Source organism: Myxine glutinosa, chromosome 12 (genome assembly GCF_964187855.1).
Source record: "Myxine glutinosa chromosome 12, kmMyxGlut1.1, whole genome shotgun sequence".
In the NCBI taxonomy this organism is placed as follows: domain Eukaryota; kingdom Metazoa; phylum Chordata; class Myxini; order Myxiniformes; family Myxinidae; genus Myxine; species Myxine glutinosa.
In genome coordinates, this window is record NC_136272.1 from 1,424,938 (window position 1) to 1,451,243 (window position 26,306).

General features: G+C 42.5%; 2 protein-coding genes across 4 annotated transcripts in view; both read left to right on the forward strand.

The window, feature by feature from the left end:
• Positions 1–14,809: 14,809 nt before the first annotated feature.
• Positions 14,810–26,306, forward strand: part of PORCN (porcupine O-acyltransferase) — an 81,586-nt gene continuing 70,089 nt past the window's right edge. The window contains exons 1-3 of one of the 3 annotated variants that reach the window (XM_068133398.2): positions 14,810–14,981; positions 20,446–20,596; positions 20,691–20,883. In XM_068133398.2, coding sequence (XP_067989499.2) covers positions 20,464–20,596; positions 20,691–20,883 — 326 coding nt within the window. In that variant the 5' untranslated portion in view covers positions 14,810–14,981; positions 20,446–20,463. The remainder of the gene's footprint in view (positions 14,982–20,445; positions 20,597–20,690; positions 20,884–26,306) is intronic. The other 2 variants (XR_013621029.1, XM_068133399.2) reach the window with 2 other exon arrangements.
• Positions 17,216–19,435, forward strand: LOC144888471 (general transcription factor II-I repeat domain-containing protein 2A-like). The gene is made up of 2 exons (XM_078766388.1): positions 17,216–18,778; positions 19,238–19,435. Exons 1-2 carry the CDS (start codon positions 17,216–17,218, stop codon positions 19,433–19,435), a joined length of 1,761 nt encoding a protein of 586 aa, XP_078622514.1.

The window sequence follows — 26,306 nt, forward strand, 5'->3', positions numbered from 1 at the left end:
GGCTAAGTAACGACGGAATGTATTGGGGTCAAAAATTCATCAGACAGACAGACAGACACCAAATGGCGTATTTTAGGATTAGGATATTATAAGATAAGTTATTTAATATTTATATTCCTTTATTATGGAGTTTTTCATTTAAGTTATCATAAGATAAGTTATTTAATATTTACGCGCCTTAACATGGAATTTTACATTGAAGTTATCATAACATAAGTTATTTAATGTTTATTTATATACTTTAACACGGAATTTTACATTTAAGTTATTATAAAATAAGTTATTTAATATTTATACACTTTAACACGGAGTTTTACATTTAAGTTAGTATGAGATACTTTTTTTTTTTTTTTATACACCTTAACACGGAGTTTTACATTTAAGTTATTATAAGATAAGTTATTTAATATTTATATGCCTTAACACAGAGTTTTACATTGAAGTTATCAAAACATAAGTTATTTAATGTTTATTTATATACCTTAATACGAAGTTTTACATTTAAGTTATTATAAGATGAGCTATTTAATATTTATACATTTTAACATGTTGTTTTCCATTTAAGTTATTATAAGAGAAGTTATTCAATATTTATACACCTTAACACGGAATTTTACATTTTAGTTATCATACGATAAGTTATTTAATATTGTCACGTTCCTGGGGATTAAGATCCTCCAAGGTAACGGGTAGCCGATCGAGCTTTACACTCCGAGGCGTTCAATCCAACTATTGCGGAGTTAATACGCACGGGAGATGAGGGCAGCGAAGGGTAGCGAAGCCCTAACCTCTACGGATCCCACTGGACGTCTTTGACCCTGTTAATCAACTCGACCCGACACGGAATTAAATTGCAACAATAAAAAGGTTTATTAAAATAAAGGCCAGGTAAACAAATAAATGCACAGTAAACTAAAATTCCTCAAACACCCCTCCCCACCCCCCACCCCCTCCCGCCCCCCATAACAAACTTTGGTACATCACGGGAGGTGAAGGTTGTGGTGACGTTTCATCGAAATTGTGTGTGTAGTTTCAGAGAAAAAAGCAAATATCTATTTTGGGGGGGGGGGGGGGGGAGCGGGGGTGTCAAACTTTGACCCACTTTGACCCCCCCGTAAACCCCCAAAGAAGCAGATTTTTTTTAATGCCGTGAACAAACTTTGGTACATCACGGGTGATGAAGGTTGTGGTAAAGTTTCATCGAAATATTGTGTGTAGTTTCAGAGGAAAAGCAAATTCCTATTTTGGGGGGTCAAACCTGGATCCACTTTGACCCCCGGTAGACCCTCTTAGACCCCAATTTTGTTTTTTATGCCATGAACAAACTTTAGTCACAACACAACAAATATCATTTGTGCCAAATTTTGTTGCAATCCCATCAGCGGTTTCGGAAAAGAAGTTTCAAGTGTTTACAGACTGATGGACTGACTAACTGACTGACTGACTGACGGACGGACGGACGATGCGCCATCACATAAGCTCCCCTGAACTTCGTTCCAGGTGAGCTAAAAATGTGTTGGAGGCAGTGGCATAGATTGTGTTTGTGGCACCCGGTGCCAAAAGTCAATACTAGCGCTCCACATTCACTGGCATGGTCAGGAATTTCTATGGGGGTTGGGGAGGATGGGTGGGGGAGAAGGTGAATATAGAAGAACTTAAGTTTCCCGCATGGACTCAGCAGCAGAGCTAATCTCTCCTACTCTTTCCGAAGAACACTGTGGGATCTCAAACGTCCGCCAAATAATGCGGCAAATGGGAAGCCCAGGTTAATGCCCCTCCGAGTGACGACACACATTGATGAATCACCCCGACTGTGAAACAATGGGATGATAGTTTGGATGCAGCTCGGTCGGGATTCGAACCCAGGCTAGACAGCTTAGAGGCGAGTGTGCGGTGCATACTTTGAGGCCATCCTGCCAGCCCAACAAACTTGGAGGCCTCTCACCACATTTACCTTTCTGTTCAGACACCTCGGGTGCCAGCGCCTTCTTCGCTTTTTTTCCCCTCACACACCTGTCCTCACTATACATCATGGGTCATACATCATGATGTAACTTGTGTGTACATGCTGGCTGGGATAAAGGAAACTCTACTTTGAAAGAAAGAAAACAATTAAGGTTACAAGTTGTTTTGGTTCTTTGATTGGGGTCAATGTCCTGTTGGAAGGTAAATCTTCGCCACATACTCAGGTCTTTTGCCCTCTGAAGCTGGTTCTCTTAAAGGATTTGCCTGTATTTGGCTCCATTCATTGTTCCCTCTGTCCTTACACGTCTCCCAGTCCCTGCCGCTGAAAAGTATCCCCATAGCATGATGCTGCCACCACCATGTCTTCTGGTAGAAATGATGTTAGATGGGTGATGAACTGTGTTCAGTTTCCGCCAGACGGAGCACTTTGCAATCAGGGCAAAGAGGTCAATTCTTTCAGGTACCTTTTTGCAAACTCCAGGTGTGCTGTCATGTGTCTCTTTCTTAGGAGTGGACTCCATCTGGCCACTCTCCCATAAAGCCTAGATTTGTGAAGTGCTGCAGAGACTGCTGTCCTTCGGCAGATTCTCCCATCTCAGCCAAGGAACTCTGTAGTTCAGTCAGCGTGGTCATTGGGTTCTTGGGTCACCTCTCCGAACAAGATCATTCTTGCCGGTTGTCAGTTTGGTCGACGGCCAGCTCTAGGAGGAGTCTGGGTAGTTATATATTGTCAGGTCCATAGCCGATGAACACCAGCCTTGGACGGATAGCCGGTCGTTCCTTAATTCCCAAGTGCATAGCCGAAACTGGCAGTTGGTCTATCGTGCGCAGGTGAGAGAATGAGGTGCTCACCTGGACGAAGGACACAGGTTGATTCCCGAAACCCACAAACAGAGAAACATGACACAATGAATAAAAAAATGACACAATAATGATTTAATGAAAGTAAATGTAAAGCGATAAAAATGAAAGGTGAGCTAAAACTAATGTCTAATTTGAGACGCCTCCATCAGACACAAATACACAACAGGGGAATGATAGAAGAAAATAAATGGTTTTAAGCCGGCCGGCACTCGGCTTGCTCAATGAGATCGTTGAATGAAGTAGACAATACAAAGTGGTCTGATCCGCTGGCGTGGGAAACGTCCAACAATGGTGCCGAGTCATTCTCCACAGCACCACGTATGTGAGGTAATTTGTGCAGCCAGTCCTCCTCCAGTCACCATTCCATCCGAAGTGCCAAGAGCCCCACAAACCGCCACCAACACCTCTTCCTCCAACGTTGCAAAAGTTCACAGAGCTCCGAAAAGTTCTCTTACGAGTGCACCCGAGACAACAGTGACAGCTCAAGACGAAATACAGCATGAGAGAGCCTGGCTGGGAGTGATTCTTCTTCCTGGCTCAAACCTTCCCTGTGACGTCACCCCGACCAATCGCCGAGCTCCACTGAATCGCTGCATGGTCGGGCTCAAACAATAACGAAATTTGGGGTGTGACCTTTTTCCTTACTCGGTTGGTGGGCAGGGTTAATTGTCGATCGAGAACGTTCGGCTTCTGTCAGCAAGGTGTCAGTTATTGTTGTTTAATGGCAGGTTGTTGTTATTGTTGTTGTTGTAACATGTGAGTTTTATTGGATGGCCTTGTTGCAATTTGTAAAAATGTAGTAAATGGTCACAGGGGGCAATCACATACTGGGAGAAACTAGCCTTAGACCCTACCTCGTTAACAAAACACCACCCCCCCCCCCCCCCGCCGCCGTGTAGTGACACATAAACAACCTAAAGCTCCAGTTTCCCTTCTTAAATACATCGAGATGTCTCCTACTCGTCCACGGTCCATGCTACACTATACAATCCTACCTGTACTATGGTAATTCATCCTCTACCCCCACAAACATAACAATCCTTTTTCCCTTTCCTAATGATGGAGCTCACTGTGCACTTGGGAACTTTCAACGCTCTAGAAATTGTTTTATACCTTTCCCCAGATCGAGGCCTCTTCACAATTCTATCTCGGAGTTCTACAGACAGTTCCTTGGACTTCATTGTTGAGTTTCTGCTCTGACATGAACTGTCAACTGTGGGACCTTATATAGAAAGGTCTGTTTCTTTCTAAATCATGTCCAATCAATCTAATTGGCCACGGGTGGACTCCAATGTAGTTTTCGAGACATCCCAAGGAAGATCAAAGAGAAATGGATGTACCTGAGCTCAATTTGGAGTGTCATAGCAAAGGGGTTGAATACTTACTGACTCAAAACATTTCAGCTTTTGATTTTTAATTATTTTGTAAAAAAAAATTCAAAATAGAATACCTCTTTGATGTATTTTTCCAAAAATTCCACTTTCTAAAAAAGAAAATTCACAATTACACCAGAAGGTCAACATAGGCAAAAGGTCAACAACTAAGTTCAAGTTTCTAAAATTCTCAATTTTCATCTGAATGACTTGAAGTTTTAAGGGGATTTGCATATCCGGTCATTTGATTCAACCACCAAATATTCTTGAGGTCTAAAGGTGAAAAGGTCAACATAGGCTAAATTCTAAAATTGTCAATTCTCATCTAATTGACTAGAAATTTGAACAGGATTTGCATACTTGATCATTGAATTCCAGCCCCAATTTGTTTTGAGATCAACATTGGCCAAAGGTCAACAACGTATTCTCTGGATTTCGTAAGTATCGTGCTATGCACCACATTTGTCTTGTTACTTGCGAAAATCAAAGATTTTTCAATTATATTGGTTGGTCTTGTGCGTTATTCTGTCTGTTTGTCTGTCTGTCTGTTTGTCTATTTGAATGAGATTTTCATATCAGCTAACTGAATTCAACCACCAACTATTTTTGAGATTAACATATGCCAAAAGGTCAACATAGGCCTAAGGTCAACCACTTTTTTCAAATTTATAAAATTCTCAATTTTCATCAGATTGATTTGAAATCTGAATAGAATTTGCATATCAGCTTACTCAAACCAACCACCAACTTTTATTGAGGTCAGCATAGGCCAAATGGTCAACATAGGCCAAATTTCTAAAATTGTCAATTTTCATCCGATTAACTTAAACTTTGAAGACTGTTTGCATTTCAGGTCACTGAATTCAACCACAAACTATTTTTCAGGTCAGCATAGGCCAAAAGGTCAACATAGGCCAAATTTCAAAAATCCTCAATTTTCATCCAATTAACTTGAAATTTTTAGAGGATTTGCATACCAGGTCACTGAGTTGTTCGAGCAATTACGATCAATTCAACGAGCAATTATTTTTGAGGTCATCATAGGCCAACAACTTATTTTAGAGATTTCGCAAGTATCGTGCTATGCACGACATATTTCCTGTTTGTTTGTTTGTTGCATAAAACGTGAATATGTGTATTACTTACATTAGACCCTTTGGAACCCTAAGACCTTTAACGATCCCCTAGGCCCTTTCAAACCTTTCCAACCCTGAGACCCTTGAAGACCTGAAGGTCCATGAATACCCACAAAGACCCTAACAACTCTTAGGATCGCTCGGACACTTTAAGACACCTAAAAGACTTTAGGGCCCAGAGGACCCAAAAGACCCCAAAGACACCAAAGGCCCCGAAGATCCAAAATACCCAGACGATCTAAAATATCCTTAAATACCCAAAACACCCCGGAGACCCAAATTAACCAAAAGACTCCAAGAACCCAAAATACTGAAAAGACCCCCAAGACCTAAAATACCCAGAGAACCTAAAATATCCCAAATGCCTTGAAGACTCAAAAGACCCTGAAGTCCTAAAATACCCCAAAGACCCAAAATAACTAAAATATCCCAAAAATCCAAGAGACCCCAAAGACTCTCAAGACCTTTAAAGACCCAAAAGACCCAGAGGACCCAAAATACCCCGAAAGTACCAAAATACCAAAATGACCCCTAAAACTCAAAAGACCCAGAGGACCCAAAAAACCCTAAATATCCCAAACACCTCAAAGACACAAAAGACCCTGAAGTCCCAAAAGATCCCAAAGACCCAAAATAACCAAAAGTTACCAAATCCCAAAAGACCATAGAGACCTTAAAAAACCCAAAAACCCAAAAGACCTTGAAGACCCTTAAAGATCCAAAAGACCCAGAGAACCCAAAAGACCCCTAAATACCCCCAAAGGCCTTGCAGACCCAAAAGACCCCAAATAATCAAAAGATCCAGAGATTCCAAAATACCCCAAAGACCCCTAAACACACCAAAGACCCTGAAGACTCCAAAGACCATGAAAACCGAAAAGATGACGAAGACACAAAAGACCCCAAAGCCCCTTAAAGACCCTGCCCACAGATCCAAAATACACAGAGGACAAAAGCCCCAAAAGACCCCAAGGACCCAAAAGACACCATACCCTAAGGACCTAAAGGACCCAAAAGACCTTTAAAGACTGGAATTACCCCCAACAACTCTTAAATATGCAAAAGACTGGAAGGACCCAAAATACCCCAAAGCCCCTTAATGACTACAAATACCCAAAAGTCTTCGATGACCCAAAAGGCCCTTAAAGACCCTGATGACACAAAAAACCATGAAGACACAAAAGACCCAAAGACCCAGATGACCCAAAATATGCCAAAGACCATTAAAAACCACGAATACCCAAAAGACCCAGAGGGCCCAGTGCCCCCAAAAGAACCAGAGGACCCAAAAGACCGAAGTCCTTGAGGACCCAAAGCACCTAAAGGACCCATAAGACCCCATAAGATACCAAAAGCATTTTAGAGCCTTTAGAATCCTAAGGCACTTTGAGATCCTGAAGACTCTCTGGGAGTCCGATTCGACTCCCACCTGTAGTGGAATGTTTCTCTTGTTAAGAGAAGGTGAGTTATCACCGACATCTTGTTACCTTCGCAAAAGCGGAAGGTTATGTTTTGATCGCTGTGTATTTATTTGTATGTCTGTGTGTGTGTGTATGTTATTCGCATAACTCAAAAAGTATTCAACCGAATTGCATGAAATTTGGTGGGATGATTGGTTATTATACGGGACACATTTGATTAGATTTTGGGAGCAATCGGGTCAAAGGTCAAGGTCAAGGTCACGAAAAGGTCAAAATCGTATTTTTGTTGTTCTGTTCCCTACACTCCCATGCCAAGTACAGAACAGTAGCTGCGGCGAAGGTATGCGCTCTACCGAGTGCCCGTTCTAGTTTCAATTTTGTTTTATCATACGTTTTAATTCTCAGGATTAATAAATGTTATTTGTCGTTGCTGTTTAAAGACAATGGCAAATTTTTAATGATGGTATCTTCCATTAGTTATTTTAAATCGACACATCTCATAACACACCAATCATTATAATCTTCAAAATGTATATTTCCAATAAAGGTCAAGAGTATAATTAGTGATAAATATTTGAGTAATCTGCATTATGAATTCTAGATACTAGCAACGGTACCCGCCCTACGGGCGCGGCTTCAATCGGGAAGCCCAAATGAAAAGGCAAAATATCAGAAATTGAAGGCTTTTTATTTTATTTTAAAGGATTCATATAGACATCCGTTGAATCATATCACACGCAAATCATCAAAATCTAAACAGTACATGGTGCCCATTTAGAAAAAATATTGAATTCTGCAAAACGGAAGCGGCCGCTATACGTCTTTCTCAGTCGCACGTTTATGTGTGAAGAGTGTGCGCCGAATCTGTAACACGGTTGCGGCCGCTACACCTGTTTCTCAGTCGCTTTGCACACGCTGCTGTGTTACTTCGGAGCCACACGTTTATATAGGAAGAGTTCATCAGGAGTCGATCTACTCTCTCCTGGTACGTAGAATTTCAACAAAAGCCACATCACTGTTCATATCGGTAAATATTATTCCATCATGTTTGGAAAAACTGGAAAATTGGAAAACTTGAAAAAATTGGAAAAACAATGTAGCCTATTTTACTCCAGGGGGTCCTAGGATTACCCACCCAAAATATCGTTGCGATGGGTTCAGCCGTTTTTGCGGTACCTTCGAACGGACAGACAGACGGACGGACATTTGGTGAATTATAGTAAGAATGTGTGTTGCTGTAGTTTGAAGTACAGTAATACCCCGGTTTACGCCATTTCGACCTACGTCAAATCCGACTTTACGCCACTCTTCTGGAGTAAATTTCAGTTCAGCGAACGTCATTATGTGCGACTTTACGTCACTCCTACATCATCATCTCCTTTATCTCGAAGGAGGAGAAGACCATGCCAGGCTACAAAGTCGCAAAGGAGCGGATAACGCTAATGCTTGGGGGTAATTGCACCGGCGACTTCAAGCTGAAGCCGCTCTTGGTGTATCTTGGTGTATCATGTGTGTGAGTATGAGCATGAGCTTTAGGCGCAAATGAGGAATTGAATGAGGATCTCTGGAATGAACTTGGTGAAATGAGGCAATGGTCTGGGATGACCGGAGAAAGTGTATGAGTGGTGTATTGAGGATATGTGTAATGGTGTTGGGTGATTGTCTTGCATGGGGTGCAAGTGGATAAATGGAGAGAATACTTGGTGTGTGGGAATAAATGGTGTGTGGGGTGAGTAGTGTGGATTGAGTGGTGTGGAGTGCATGGTGCGAAGGAGTGGATGGGGGAGGATGGACCCCTTCACGAATACCCGGAAAGGGTAGTTTAAAGTTAGGTAGAGGGAGTAGGTAAATTGTTTGGAAATGGACATCTGTGGTGCAGGGAGTAGCAAGTTGTTGTTGATGCATATCCTTGTAAAGAACCGATCGACGTGTGCATGTGCACATGTGCATGGATTTGCAAATGCCTGCCTGTACGTCGTCGTTTCTGCGTATATCGCATCATCCAAAAATAAAGAAGCAAGCAACTTCGGCCGCTCAAGGAAAGACGGGGCACGCCTACGACTCGGAGGTGAGCGTCGATCCCCGGGGCGGCCGGGTTCACGGAACCCTGAGCTCATTCGTTCGTCACAGACGACACGACACGACCACCGGTGAAACTGCTCGGACACGTTGGGTAAAGCACGCCGTGGTGAAGCAGGCCGCGGAGCCACTCGGCACACAAGCCAGCTCACGGTCGAAACGTCCATGCCGGTCACCCCGTTTGAGGAGAAGACCCGACCGATAGAAAACAACGAAGGGACTCCCGACGGGGAGCGGCAAAGATTCAGGGCGAAGCCACAGCCTCCTCCAGTTATTTATTCTAGTTTTACGAATTACGGTGTTTGTCTTCATTATAAGGCATTTTTAAGACATTACGCCCGGATTACGTCAAAAACCGAGTTACGTCATGGCTTATTGAACCAATTAATGACGTAGGCCAGGGTATTACTGTACTTGGAAATAAGGCTAGCAATGATCATCTTTGCAAGGAAAGAGATACAATGTTTGAAAGAGTATTGAAATGTACAGAAGGCGAATGGAGCTGTTTACAGATGAGAACAGATAAATCGTCCAGGAGGCGCGATGCTGGGAAAACAACAAATCTGCACTTCATCATCTTAACCCTTTGAGTACGGATGACGTCCAGTGCCGCACCCTGCGAAAAAGTTTTGTATATTGATGATGTTACTACACGTCATCGACTATACCTATAAATAGATCATCAGTAGGTGGTTGCATTCCCATAATGCCAAATTAATCCCGTACCGGGGATATTTTTATCAAAAAAAATCCTATACTCAAAGGGTTAAGATACTTATCCTCAATGGTTGGAGATGTAATGATAACTAAATGCCTCATTGAGTCCTTCTGCACCAGACTGTATGCAAAACCCCCTGACCTCTCCATTTTTAGTCTGATTCCTGAGACAGCTGGAGATTTCCTTTGTTCCAAAACTTACTATTATAAAAAGGAACTGCATTCAACTACTGGCTAGAAGATTTTCTGGGAAATGTTTGTGATGCTCTGTGGCCGTCCATGCCAGCATAGTATTGTTAAACTTTGTTGTAATCCTTGTGTGTATTCGAGTGAATCTTCTCTGGAGAATTAAAATATTCAAATTGCTCTTGGTGTGTGGACATTCAAATCGATACACCTCCGACAACTCTTTAGACCCTTTAGAACGGGATGACCATTTCTGACCCCTAAGACCCCATCAAACTCTAATACCCTTTAATACCCTTTAAGACCCTTAAGAATCCAAACACCGTTAATACCATTTAGAACCCTTAAATACCCTGAAGACTCAAAAGGCCCAGAGGACCCAAAATACCCTGAAGTCCCAAAAGATCCAAATCAACCTAAACACCCTGAAGACCCAAAAAACCCTGAAGACCCTGAGAGACCCTGAACTGAAGACCCAAACCCAACAGCTGATATATCAAAGTTGCCAATTCGATCCTGAGATGCTTTTACAGGTGATACATCAGATGAACAGATTTGATCCCGAGATGCATTTACAGGTGATATATTGTTGTGGTTTTAGACCCCACACTTGTAAATAAATAATTACTTGTAAATATCCCATGACATTAAAGGTTAAAGGTAGCACCCTTAGTTAGGCCACAGCAACACGTAGGTCACCATAGAAATTCCAGTTATTTCATTATTATGTGTTTTAGTTAAGGCCGTGTTTCCAATAGTTGAATCTGCGTTGCATCAATCAAATAAGGAGTAGGCCCTTTCGTCCATTTTGCCAACCTCTCTCTCCCAATTCTGTTATGCACCTTTGTTAGCGTTCGCTCAGGCGCCGCCATTGACCATGCGGTCGACTCGAGGAAGAAGGGGGCAGGACACCAAGAACAAGGTGTGGCCACGTCAACTAGCCGTCAAAGGCGTGGCCGGTAAGCACCCACCAGCCAACCAGGGCTGATGTAAGATCACCGACGGGCCTGGCCTTTGTGGAGCACGGAGTAATCCTGGCGCGTGTTATAAGAGCGCGAGCGCAAAGCCCTTTTACGGACTTCTTTTGGAGGACTGCGCAGAGATGTCTGATCGTAAAGGACTCGTTCAGCGTCGCAAATTAAAAGGGACTATTGGGAAAGGCGCTTTATTGAAGGACTGCTTTCTATGGTACTGCGCAGAAGAACCCCCTGTAACGGGATGGATCCAGGAGCGCACATTGCGAAAGGACTCACTCGCTGACGCTGTAAGAGAACCTTGGAGAGGGTGCGTTTGGCACAGCCATACAATTATTACGTGCGCTGAACGATGCCAGCCTCCCCTCCCCCCCCCCCGCCATGTGTAAGGTCCAGCCGCGTTCCAACTACGTGCGGAGCTGCCTGCCGGGTTTCGCCCGTTGGACCGGAGTCGACTGGAGCCTGGACCTTCCACCCTACCAGCTACAATCCCCGTGTGAGTGTGTATGTTTGTCTGGGGTCGTAAGTTAAGACTGTGTAGTTAAGACTGCCCTGTGTCCTGCTCCTTCTTCTTCTTCCTGTACATTCTTCCCTTTCCCCTTCTTTTTGGTTTGTAAATGAATTACCCTGTTCTTTCTTGGTTTTCCCCAATCCGATCAACTCCGTCCTTTTTCTCAATTGAGTACCTGTGGCACGATTCGGAACCGCTAGAATCGGGTTAGTCATTGTTAACGGCCTGAGTCGCGGCTCGCTTCGCTCGGCTTGTCCACTAATGCCGCGGCTCGGGCGGGGCTCATTTCCTCGCTTCCCGGAAGGCGCTGGTACTAAGGTAATAGGAACAATTCCGCCTAGCACCCCTATTCAGCGCTGACCGGAAGTGACGTCATAGCTCCAGGACTCGGGACGGCCAGCTTAAAGGACAAGGGGATTAATCCCCCCTTGATAAGGAGAGCGCCGACCCCCGAGATCCGTAACAATATCATATGTATGGATTCGATCCGGAGATGCATTTACAGGTGATATATCATATGTATGGATTCGATTCAGAGATTCATTTACAGGTGATATATCATATGTATGGATTCGATCCAGAGATGCATTTACAGGTGATATATCACATTATCACAGTATCGGATTTGATCCAGGGATGCATTTACAGGTGATATATCATAATGTATGGATTCGATCCGGAGATGCATTTACAGGTGATATATCATATGTATGGATTCGATCCGGAGATGCATTTACAGGTGATATATCATATGTATGGATTTGATCCAGAGATGCATTTACAGGTGATATATCATATGTATGGATTCGATCCGGAGATGCATTTACAGGTGATATATCATATGTATGGATTCGATCCGGGGATGCATTTACAGGTGATATATCATATGTATGGATTTGATCCAAAGATGCATTTACAGGTGATATATCATATGTATGGATTCGATCCAGAGATGCATTTACAGGTGATATATCATATGTATGGATTCGATCCGGAGATGCATTTACAGGTGATATATCATATGTATGGATTTGATCCAGAGATGCATTTACAGGTGATATATCATATGTATGGATTCGATCCGGAGATGCATTTACAGGTGATATATCATATGTATGGATTTGATCCGGGGATGCATTTACAGGTGATATATCATATGCATGGATTCGATCCAGAGATGCATTTACAGGTGATATATCATATGTATGGATTCGATCCAGAGATGCATTTACAGGTGATATATCATATGTATGGATTCGATCCGGAGATGCATTTACAGGTGATATATCATATGTATGGATTTGATCCAGAGATGCATTTACAGGTGATATATCATATGTATGGATTCGATCCGGAGATGCATTTACAGGTGATATATCATATGTATGGATTTGATCCGGGGATGCATTTACAGGTGATATATCATATGCATGGATTCGATCCAGAGATGCATTTACAGGTGATATATCATATGTATGGATTTGATCCGGGGATGCATTTACAGGTGATATATCATATGTATGGATTCGATCCAGAGATGCATTTACAGGTGATATATCATATGTATGGATTCGATCCTGTGATGCATTTACAGGTGATATATCATATGTATGGATTCGATCCGGAGATGCATTTACAGGTGATATATCCTATGTATGGATTCGATCCGGAGATGCATTTACAGGTGATATATCATATGTATGGATTCGATCCGGAGATGCATTTACAGGTGATATATCATATGTATGGATTTGATCCAGAGATGCATTTACAGGTGATATATCATATGTATGGATTCAATCCGGAGATGCATTTACAGGTGATATATCATATGTATGGATTCGATCCGGAGATGCATTTACAGGTGATATATCATACGTATGGATTTTTTTTTTTTATTTTTTTTTTTTGTTTTGTATACAAGGTCGAGGCTCGTGAAAGAACGAACATTAATCACACAGAAAGACAAACCGACACATAAAACATATAACATAGGGAGCGGTAGACAAGATGGGGAGAGAGGGGGAAGGACACAAACACAACATTTGAGAGCAGGGACCGAGAGACATGGAGACATCGAGAGATCTGAGAGAGGGCGAGGGCTTGGGGGGGGGGGGGGGGCGTGGGAAGGGGGCGGTGGGAGAGGTATAAAACATATGGACACTGCCAGGACTTCCAGGAAAGAAGTTGGAATTTCAAACAAGGTGGATCTGGGGTGAATTAGCGGGGGTAGAAAAGATCAAGGTTTTGGATGGGGGAAGATAAGAGATGGTGGTGAACAGCTGTTTTAAAGACCTGGAGGGAGGAGTGGGATTGAAGGGAGTGAGGGAGTTTGTTCCAGAGGCGGGAGAAAAGAGGAATGAAAGAGTGAAGGTGAGCAGAGAGCCGAGATTTCGGCAGTTTAACCATCAGAGGGTTGCTGGCAGATCTTGTGCGACCTGTAGGAATATTTGGGGGACAGAGCACAGAGAGAGCTGGGGGTGCAAGGCCGGAGAGGAGTCGGTAGAAGACAGAAAGACCACCTGCCTGCCTGCGGTGAGTGAGTGAAAGGCCCTCAGAGATAGCTTCATCACGGGAGATTCCAATAATTCTGAAAGCTTTTGTTTCAACAGCGTGAAGCCGAGCTAGGTGTGAGGCAGGAGCACCGGCCCATAGGGGAGAACAGTATTCCATTGAGCTGCGGATGAAAGCCTTGTATGTGGTGAGGAGCTCAGGTGTGCCGAGGATTCTATCCAGAGATGCATTTACAGGTGATATATCATATGTATGGATTCAATCCGGAGATGCATTTACAGGTGATATATCATATGTATGGATTCGATCCGGGGATGCATTTACAGGTGATATATCATATGTATGGATTTGATCCAGAGATGCATTTACAGGTGATATATCACATGTATGGATTCGATCCAGAGATGCATTTACAGGTGATATATCATATGTATGGATTCGATTCGGAGATGCATTTACAGGTGATATATCATATGTATGGATTCCATCCAGAGATGCATTTACAGGTGATATATCATATGTATGGATTTGATCCAGAGATGCATTTACAGGTGATATATCATATGTATGGATTCGATCCAGAGATGCATTTACAGGTGATATATCATATGTATGGATTCGATCCGGAGATGCATTTACAGGTGATATATCATATGTATGGATTCGATCCGGAGATGCATTTACAGGTGATATATCATATGTATGGATTTGATCCGGAGATGCATTTACAGGTGATATATCATATGTATGGATTTGATCCGGAGATGCATTTACAGGTGTGTTGATCCCAAACAGGCACTTTGACAAAACCGATAACCGAGTACCGGAAGTTATGTGTTCTTGTTTAATGGATAATGGACGAATGGTCGATTGAATAAGTGTTCGGCTTGGGTTCAAGTCTTCTGCATTTACATTTTAGCATTATACACCTGTTACATTCATAAACGTGTAAATTATGACGAAGTTTGCACAATCTCTAAAACTAGCGGAAATAAACGGTTCAACCAACATATTTAAACTTGATAATATACTTATGATCTTTACACACGTGCGCAGTCTATGCGACTGCGCATGCGCGTGGAATTGCGCATGCGCCGATACGCCATTCGCTGAATCACCAAGTGTTCAGGTGCGACGATCTTGTGTCTTACCTGCACAGGTATTGTGCACGCACCGGTGTCAGGAATTTAGCTTCCCCACAATTCGGGCTTTCCTGCCCGAGGAATGCTTGAGGAATTCAGGTAAGGAAGACTTGTATATTGGCTATTGCATGCGATTGTATCGTCAGTTCTGTTTATTTTATAATATATGATGCGATTTGAACAATGGTCGATTTGCGACTGAGGGTCCACTTGCGATTTGAACAACGGGAGATTGACTGACTGTCCACTTGCGATTGACTGGTTGGCGACTTGCGACTGACTGTCCACTTGCGATTGACTGGTTGGTGACTTGCGATTGACTGACTGTCCACTTGCGATTGACTGGTTGGCGACTTGCGATTGACCGACTGTCCACTTGCGATTGACTGGTTGGCCACTTGCGATTGACTGACTCCACTTGCGATTGACTGACTGTCCACTTGCAATTGACTGACTGTCCACTTGCAATTGACTGGTTGGTGATTTGTGATTGACTGACTGTCCACTTGCGATTGACTGACTGTCCACATGCAATTGACTGATGGACCACTTGCGATTAGCTCACTGTTGACTTGCGATTGACTGGTTGGTGACTTGCGATTGACTGACTGTCGACTTGCGATTGACTGACTGTCGACTTGCGATTGACTGACTGTCGACTTGCGATTGACTGACTGTCGACTTGCGATTGACTGACTGTTAACTTGCGATTGACTGTCGACTTGCGATTGACTGACTGTCGACTTGCGATTGACTGGTTGGCGACTTGCGATTGACTGACTGTCCAATTGTGATTGACTGACTGTCCACTTGCGATTGATTGACTGTCCACTTGCGATTGACTGACTGTCCACTTGCGATTGACTGGCTGTCCAGTTGTGATTGACTGACTGTCCACTTGCGATTGACTGACTGTCCACTTGTGATTGACTGGCCTCCAAATGAGTTTCCAAGCTGGCCTCCAAAGCCAGTCACCGACTGGGCATCCTCCGTCGTGCGAAGTCCTTCCTGGGCATACCTGAGCTCCTCACCACATACAAGGCTTTCATCGGCAGCTCAATGGAATACTGTTCTCCCCTATAGGCCGGTGCTCCTGCCTCACACCTAGCTTGGCTTCACGCTGTCGAAACCAAAGCTTTCAGAATCGTTGGAATCTCCCGCGATGAAGCCAACTCCGAAGGCCTTTCACTCATTCACCGCAGGCAGGTTGGTGGTCTTTCTGTCTTCTACCGACTCCTCTCCAGCCTTGCACCCCCAGCTCTCTCTGTGCTCTGTCCCCCAAATATTCCTGCAGGTCGCACAAGATCTGCCTGCAACCCTCTTATGGTTAAACTGCCAAAATCAAGACTCTCTGCTCACCTTCACTCCTTCATTCCTCTTTTCTCCCGCCTCTGGAACAAACTCCCCCACTCCCTTCAATCCCACTCCTCCCTCCAGGTCTTTAAAACAGCTTTTCACCACCATCTCTTATCTTCCCCCATCCAAAACCTTGATCTTTTCTACCCCGTTAATTCACCCCAGATCCACTTTTGTGAAATTCCAACTTCTTTCCTGGAAGTCCTTGCAGTGTCCATATGTCTTATACCTCTCCCACCTCCCCCCAAGCCCACTCCCTCCCACAGATCTCCTGATGTCCCTGTTCTCAAATGTTGTGTTTGTGTGCTTCCCTCTCTCTTTCCATCTTGTCTCCCGCTCTTTTTATCATATGTTTTATGTGTCGGTTTGTTTGTATGTGATTAATGTTAGCTCTTCCACGAGCCTCGAACTTGTATACAAAAAAAAAAGTTTCGTGATTCTGACACACGACATCAATTAGACATCTCAGTGCTAAATTGGTCAGGATGGCAGAGGGTAGCACTAGATCTGGGGTGGGGAACCTCCGGCCTCCGGGCCGTATACGGCCCGCGAGACCATTTGATCCGGCCCGCGAGGCAATTCATCTATCTATAATTCCAGTAATCTCTCCTTTTCAAGGTTTTAAATTAATTGGACAAAGGGTAACCAAGTTATGGCCAAAAACGATTCAACCAATCAGAGAGGAGCGAGCTTTCACGTGTTGAAACAGTCAACGAATGCCGAACGTGGCGAGCAGACGCTGCCTCGGACGGCACATTTGAGAACTTATTCATTTATTTGACGTTGGCAAAATATGTTGGCGCAAACAGAATAATTTCCATCAAATTAAAACTAATTTGCGATTAATCGTAACTGCGATATGCGACCTTCCGGACAGTCAAGTGAGTTCCGGACAGTCGTAACTGCGATATGTGACCTTCCGGACAGTCAAGTGATCGCGTGATCTCATGTCATCATTTCATTCAGTATATGCAAACATGGCGACTAACAAGAAAAGAAAGGTAGATGCGGAATGTCGCGCTTTCCAAGAGAAATGGGCAAACGATTATTTCTTTGTGGAAGTAAAAGGCAAGCCAGTATGCCTAGTTTGTCGGGAAGCCCTCTCGGTGATGAAAAAGGCCAACCTCGAGCGTCATTACAGCTCGAAACATGCTAAACTGGACGAGTTGAAAGGACAAATGCGCTTGGATAAAGTTAACGTTCTTCGGCGGAGTTTTGGTGCTCAACAAGCAGTCTTCATAAGACCACAATCTGACCGAGATAATACTACGCATGCTAGTTTTGTGGTGAGTGAGCTAATCGCTAAGAAGCTGATGCCACATTCAGAAGGAGAATTTGTGAAGGAGTGCCTTGTTGCTGCTGCGGAGCTGCCCGCACCGGACAAAGTAAAATTGTTCCAAAGTGTCAGTTTGTCTCGAAGAACTGTCTCAGATCGGATTACTGACATGGCACAATATATTGAGAAAACACTGAAGGACACAGCAAGAGATTTCCAGTTTTTCTCTCTGGCCTGCGATGAGACAACGGACATAACAAACACCGCCCAACTAGCCATTTTTGTGCGGGGGATTACAGCTGAGTTTGATACGAGGGAGGAGTTGTTGTCTTTGCAAGCCATGCATGGCATCACCAAAGGTGAGGATTTGTTTGAGCAAGTTGTTTTGGCTATGAACAAATTCGAACTGCAGTTTGACAAGTTAAGTGGCCTGGCCACGGATGGAGCCCCAGCCGTGGTTGGCGCGCAAAAGGGATTTACTGCATTGTTCAAAAAAGAAATGAGTCATCTCAGTCTCGATCCAAGTGAGTTAGTTGTATGCCACTGTATCATACACCAAGAGAATCTGTGTGCGCAGTCCCTGAAGCTCAACAATGTGATGACAACTATCGTTTCCACCATAAACGTCATCAAAAGCAGAGGGCTGAACAGCCGCCAGTTCAAGGAGCTACTGAGTGAACTAGAGTCAGAGTACGGAGATCTGGTTTACCACTGTGAGGTGCGGTGGCTGAGTCGTGGAAATATGCTCACACGGTTTTACTCACTGAGAGAAGAAGTGAAACAGTTCATGGAGATGAAGGGGAAACCTGTCATGGAACTCAGTGATAGCAAGTGGCTGTGTGATTTGGGCTTCATGGTGGACATTACCAAGTACCTGTCAGAGCTGAACGTCAAGCTCCAAGGTCCCAACCAGCTTCTCAGCTCTCTGCAATCACATGTGAAATCATTTGAAGCTAAACTAAAGCTGTGGCAAGTGCAACTGGAAAGGGGAAACACTATCCACTTTCCCACTCTGCAAGAACAAAAGCCTGCTGTGACATCTGAATATGCTGCTGAGTGTGCAAAACTCCTCCAGGCATTTGGAGAGAGGTTCCAGGACATGAAAAGTAAACAAAGGGAACTGAACATATTTGCCACGCCGTTTAATGTGGAACCAGCTGATGTGCCTGACAACCTACAACACGAAATCATTGAGCTGCAAAGCAATGACGAGCTCAAAGCTAGGTACAACAACCTCCCTTTGCTTGAGTTCTACAAACTGTATGTACGTGCTGAGGATTTTCCCATTCTGAGGAGACATGCACTGAAGTTTGCATCACTGTTTGGGACGACCTACAGCTGTGAGCAGTTCTTTTCAAAACTGACTCTTGCAAAGACTCGGTTCCGCTCAAGACTGACTGACCCAAACCTGCAAAACCAGCTGTGAGTAGCATCATCATCACCACCACCTGACACCAAACGCCTCGCCAAAGAGAAACAGTTCCAGCCATCGCATTAGGTGAGTCCGATATATGTATTCAATAATTTAGCATGGCCCTCGAAGGATGTTCTAAAAATCGAAATGGCCCTTGACAGGAAAAAGGTTCACCACCCCTGCACTAGATCGACGTGGTTAAAGTAGTGTGTGCTTGTTGAGTTTCTAACACAGAGAACGCGTCTCCTATCGACATCCATCGGCAAATGAAAGTTGTGTCGGTCGCCTTGGTTTTTCACCACATTACAGCATCCGCCACACAACCCCGACTCGTCTCCGTCAGATTTTCATCTCTTCCCTAAACTTGAGGAATACCTTCATGGAGGACATTTTTCTTTCAAGGATGATGTCAAGGCCACTGTAAAGCGTGGATGCAGTCAGGAGGGTTCACAGTTCTATTGTGACGGCATCATGGAACTGGTTGAACGTTGGCACAAATGTGTGTGAACCGCAGCGGTGAAGGTGTGGATAAATAACGATGTACCTTGGTAGAATAAAGATGCATGTTCGTATCTTTGTTTCTTTGATACCCAATCTATACCCAGCTTTCCATTCTAGATACAGAACTAATAGTCAGGTTCACTATGTTAACAAATATAATTTCTTTCAAAATTTTGGGATTAGCAAACCTGTACATTTTTGGAATCTTCAGAGCATGGATAATCCGAAAATCAATGTTGGCATTTGCATAGACACCTGCATGGCCGCCATTTTGGATTTTGAAAATGGCCGCCATAAAATACATATTTTGCGCGATCTCGGCTTCTGGTCAACCTAGAGACTTAATTAAATATGCTAATCCTATGTTTTCTGGGTCAAGGAATCCAATAAAGGCCTCAAAATAGTGCTCAGGATTATAGGAAAGCAACAAACAAAGGTAATTGAAAACCATTGTCTTTATATTTGTGATATAACTGTATTACATAATACATGATATTGCAAGTCCTTTGAAGTTATAGGTATGGGTTTATAAAGCAAGAAAGCAGCCTTGTTAGTATCAGATTGAACTATAAGTCCTATACACAGGATCTACGAGGTCTACACCGTTCAGGAATATGCTTTTACAGATCTTCATCACTGTCCTGAGTGTCATTTTCGCAAAGGTGTCTACGCAAATGCAAACATTAATTTTTGGATTCCTCATGCTCTGAATATTCCAAAAATGTATAGTTTTGCTAATCTCCAAAAAATTTGAACGAAAGAACATAGTGAACCTGACTACAATCTCACAAATTGCGTTGTTCACCAATTGATCGGGGAAAGAGTTTTCCACCGCCCCTGCCAGGCCACGCTTTGTGGTGAACACCTGTTGCCATCAGGCCACTTGGAACGGTAATTGGCATTCGCCCCACATTCTGATAAATGAAAGATGACCATTTGTAACAATCACTGGCATTGCTGTAATGACCTCAGATAAATGGCTGTTTGCTAAACACAGAACCCGATGTTTATTCCAGGACGACAACAAGGGCAGAATGGTGGCTCAAGGTTGGTGGTTCTTTCGTGAGATGGCGGGGGCTTGCCTGGTGCCCAGCGTCGTGCAAGGTGTGCAGGCTACCTGGTGCCTGCTCCTGCTCTGCCTGCTTGTACGACTCGTCTGCCTGTTTCGTGAGTGTCCGTCGCCGGGTTGTCTTCCCTTCATTTGAGACGTGTTTGAAGTGAAACGATCATTTGATCATCCTTTCTTTGTGAGCGTGTGCAGGTGTTCCGGAGTGGAGCAAGCACACGTGTAGTCTTGTAGCTGGCTTCTACATCCTGTATCACTTTTTCGCGTTAAACATTATCTGGGTTGTGCTGCTGAGCCTCAAGTGTTACGTTGTGCTGTTCCTTTGCCGCCACCAACGACATCGAGGCATTTTTTTGTCCATCACTACTCTCATTTACCTGCTCATTGGGTAGGCAACTGGGCAACCATCTTTTGTTTATGATAAGGGATACCTATAAACTTGGTTGTTCCATACGAGAATACATGCAGCTTTTTATTAGGGATCTAATCCTTCCAGGATGGATACCTGTTGTTTTTGTTCAGATTATTTATTATTGTTACTCCATAAGATTTTGGTGCATCTTTACGGCTTTATTGGGGATCCAATCCTTCCAGGATGTATACCTGTTGTTTTTGTTCAGATTATTTATTATTGTTATTCCATAAGATTTTGGTGGATCTTTACGGCTTTATTGGGGATCCAATCCTTCCAGGATGGATACCTGTTGTTTTTGTTCAGATTATTTATTATTGTTACTCCATAAGATTTTGGTGCATCTTTACGGCTTTATTGGGGATCCAATCCTTCCAGGATGGATACCTATTGTTTTTGTTCAGATTATTTATTATTGTTATTCCATAAGATTTTGGTGCATCTTTACGGCTTTATTGGGGATCCAATCCTTCCAGGATGTATACCTATTGTTTTTGTTCAGATTATTTATTATTGTTATTCCATAAGATTTTGGTGCATCTTTACAGGTTTATTAGGGATCCAATCCTTCCAGGATGGGATACCTATTCTTTTTGTTCTGATTATTTATTATTGTTATTCCATAAGATTTTGGTGGATCTTTACAGGTTTATTAGGGATCCAATCCTTCCAGGATGGGATACCTATTGTTTTTGTTCAGATTATTTATTATTGTTCCTCCATAAGATTTTGGTGGATCTTTACAGGTTTATTAGGGATGCAATCCTTCCAGGATGGGATACCTATTCTTTTTGTTCTGATTATTTATTATTGTTATTCCATAAGATTTTGGTGGATCTTTACAGGTTTATTAGGGATCCAATCCTTCCAGGATGGGATACCTATTGTTTTTGTTCAGATTATTTATTATTGTTATTCCATAAGATTTTGGTGGATCTTTACAGCTTTATTAGGGATCCAATCCTTCCAGGATGGGATACCTATTGTTTTTGTTCAGATTATTTATTATTGTTACTCCATAAGATTTTGGTGGATCTTTACAGGTTTATTCGGGATCCAATCCTTCCAGGATGGGATACCTATTGTTTTTGTTCAGATTATTTATTATTGTTATTCCATAAGATTTTGGTGCATCTTTACGGCTTTATTGGGGATCCAATCCTTCCAGGATGGATACCTATTGTTTTTGTTCAGACTATTTATTATTGTTATTCCATAAGATTTTGGTGCATCTTTACAGCTTTATTGGGGATCCAATCCTTCCAGGATGGATACCTATTGTTTTTGTTCAGACTATTTATTATTGTTCCTCCATAAGATTTTGGTGCATCTTTACAGCTTTATTGGGGATCCAATCCTTCCAGGATGGGATACCTATTGTTTTTGTTCAGACTATTTATTATTGTTACTCCATAAGATTTTGGTGCATCTTTACAGCTTTATTAGGGATCCAATCCTTCCAGGATGGATACCTATTGTTTTTGTTCAGATTATTTATTATTGTTATTCCATAAGATTTTGGTGCATCTTTACAGCTTTACTAGGGATCCAATCCTTCCAGGATGAGATACCTATGGTTTTTCTTCTGTTTGTTGTAAGCTCACCTGGAACGAAATTCATCGTGCGATGGTGCGTCGATGGATGGCGTGTCGTCCGTCTGTCCGTCCGTCCGTCCGTCCGTCTGTCCGTCCGTCCGTCCTTCTGTCCGTCCGGCAGTCCATCTGTCAGTCCGTCCGTAAACACTTGCAACTTCTTCTCCGAAAACGCTAATGGGATTGTAACCAAATTTGGCACAAATGATATTTGTTGTGTTGCGCCTAAAGTTTGTTCATGGCATTTTAAAAAATCGGGGTCTAAGGGGGTTTACCGGGGTCAAAGTGGATCCAGGTTTGACCTCCCAAAATAGGTATTTGCTTTCTTCTCTGAAACTACACACACTATGTCGATGAAACTTCACCACAACCTTCATCACCCGTGATGTACCAAAGTTTGTTCAAGGCATGAGAAAAATGGGGGTCTTAGGAGATATATGGGGTTGGGGGGAGGGGGGAGGGTTTGCCCCCAAAATAAGTATTTTTTGTTTGTTTAAAGTGTTATGATTATGTTAGTATGATTCTACATGCTGCCCCGTCTTCTAGCAACCATTGAAATTCGTTTAAAATACCTTTAGTCGGTGCAGTATACTGTTTATTCCACCAGGTGAGCGCCAGGGTTATTGCCCTTATGTTTATACTTGTAATTCCGCTGCACTTTTACACGTTTATTGACTTTTAAATTCATTTTCTCAGCAACCTTTGGTCCAATTGATCAAAAAAAATCATCAAACTATTCATCTAATCATGTATAATGTTTTAATGATAATGATGTCATATTTCACATGGTAAATGCCATTTTGGAAAACCGAAAAACTTTGGATATCTTCTCTGGAACCAGTCCACGAAAAAAAATTTGAAACTTGGCACACGTCAGGAACACGCTATGGGAACAACATTCATTAACGATGACTTCATCAGTGCCTTCATTATGACGTCATAATTGAATGCGTCAAACACTTTATCCGATCAGTATGAAATTTTTTGAGGGTCGTCTACGAAGAAACTTAATGACAAAATTAAATTGATGACATTGAAATTGATGATTGAACATAAATTTTTTTTTAAAAATCCTCTCCAGAATGCCTGACCAGATCGATGCGAAACTTCATGTACATGATCTACCGGATTTGGAAATTATAAAGTGTCATTTTGAACCTCATAGGCCACATGGTTTGGCAGCCATATTTTTTTTTCATCTAAAAACTTTTAAAACCATCATCTGTCCAGATTTTCAGGAGAAGGACGGGAAAGTTCACACACGCTCCCCAAGCCTTGGGAATACCAAGGCGTTCATGAATTAATCACAGGTCACGTGATCTGCTAGCCGTATTAGATTGAATGAAAATGTTAAAGAATGATTTCTCTTGAACCGCTCCATCCGTTTTTAAATATTTTTTATTTTATGTTTGTACACGAAGTCGAGGCTCATGTAGGAGCTAAGACATAAAACATGAACAGAAACACACATGAAACATATAATAGAGGGAGCGGGAGACAGGAGGGGTCGAGAGTGGGAAGCACAACAACATTGGAGACCCGGGACTTAGAGAGAGAGATACATACATACAGAGACGCATGGGGTAAACAGGATGGACACTATAAGGACTTGCTAGGAAATGGAATTTGAAAAGTTGGATTTGTGACGGTTTTAACGGGGTCGAAAAGATCAATGTTTTGGATGGGGGAAGATAAGGGTCGGGCAAGGTGAAAAGGAAATATATATATTTTAGACACGAAGCAGAAGTTATATTTGGGAGGATTTGAGGTAGAAATACGGTCACAATTGGGGAGAAAACAAAAAGGCTGAAGGTAGTAGGGAGAAAAGAGAATAAAAAACAATTGTGGACTTAAACTAGGAAAATGTAGGCCTCAAAAACCCGGCACAAAGTCTGACGAATACTTGCAAATTTACACAAGTTTTAAAAGAAACATGGGGGCAATACACTGGGCGCTCACCTGGTAGAATAAAGCGGTATACCACACTGACTGAAGGTATTTTAAACAGTATCACGGTATTTTAAACCAATTTCAATGGTTGCTAGAAGACAGGACAGCATGTACAATCAAACGAACATAATCATAAGACTTTAAACAAACAAACAAAAAATACCTATTTTGGGGGGCAAACTGCCCCCTCTCCCCCAGACTACATGAGACCCCGATTATTTATTTATTTATTTATTTTTTAATGCTGTGAACAAACTTTGGTACATCATGGTTGGTGAAGGTTGTGGTGAAGTTTCATTGCAATTGTGTGTAGTTTCAGAGGAAAAAGCAAATTCCTATTTTGAGGGGTCAAACCTGGATGTACTTTGACCTCGGGTAAACCCCCTTTGACCCCGATTTTTATGCCTACGCCGACAAAGTCGCTGGAGGCATTATGTTTTCGGGTTGTCCGTTCGTCTGTCCGTCTGTCCGTCCTTACGGGCTAAAGCTCGTTTTTCTCAGCAGCCACATGTCCGATTGAGACTAAACTTTCAGGGTAGGAGTCACACCCACGCATAATGTTTTTATGATAATTGTGACGTCATAGGTCATGTGGTATGCTTGCCATCTTGGATTAAAAGCAATTATTAAAAATATATTTCTCGGAAACCACTGAATGGAAAAATTTGAAACGTAGCACATTGTCACGTACTCCCAATGGGGAACAAAAGCATGATGATGATGACATCATAGGTGAAGTGGTATACCAGCCAAAAATGTTTTAAATCGAATTCCTTCTTCTAAAAATCTGAAATTGCATGCACATGATCTATGACCCATTTGTACTGAAATATTAAATTTATGACATCATAGGTCACATGGTTTGGCAGCCATATTGGATTGAAGGAAAATATTACATAATTATATCTCTGAAACCGCTCACCCTATTGATGCGAAATTTTACAAATATCATCTCACAGCACTGTTGCATATAGTTTGAAAATGATGGTGTCATAGGTCACGTGGTTTGGCAGCCATCTTGGATAGAAAAACGAAGCTTATTCGATCAACACAAAACTTCACAAACATGATCCCCTACCCATACATATGCAGAGTGGCATCTACCTGTTGTGGGACTATGCGGAGGCATATTGGCGACGCAGTCGCATTGTTCTAATTTTTGAATGCTGTGAACAAACTTTAGTCAGGACATACAGTCGTGGCCAAAAATATTGGCACCCTTGCACTTTTTTTTTCTTTACAAATGATGCACTATTTCTTGCAGAAAATTGTTGAAATTAAAAAAATCTCTTCGTATCCACATTTGTATTTCTTTGGTTTGCAGTGGAACAAAACAAAAAAGCTGTAAAAATGACTAAATCTCAGATTATTTCACACAGAATCCTAAAATGGCCCGGACTATATTATTGGCACCTTTTAGAAGTTGTTAGAAATAATTAGATTTCAAGCAGGAGATTATCCTTTACTTTGGAATTGAACTCAACTGTAGTGAGTTGCAGGTGCCTGCAATATTAAAATCACTCATTCAACCAGTTTAAATGGAGAAAAGGATTCATTCTGCTGTTTTGTGTCACCGGGTGTATCACAATGAGCATAGAGAAAAGAAAGAAAACCAGAGAATTGTCTGAGGAGGTTAGACACAAGATTGTAGCCAAGCATGGACAATCTGAAGGCTACAGGTCCATCTCCAGAGATCTTGATGTTCCTGTGTCCACTGTATGCAATGTTATCAAGAAGTTTAAGGCCCATGGCACTGTGGCCAACCTCCATGGACGTGGTTGCAAGAGAAAACTTGATCAAAGATTGCAGCGAAGGATTGTTCGAATGGTGGAGAAAGCACCTCGATCAACTGCCAAA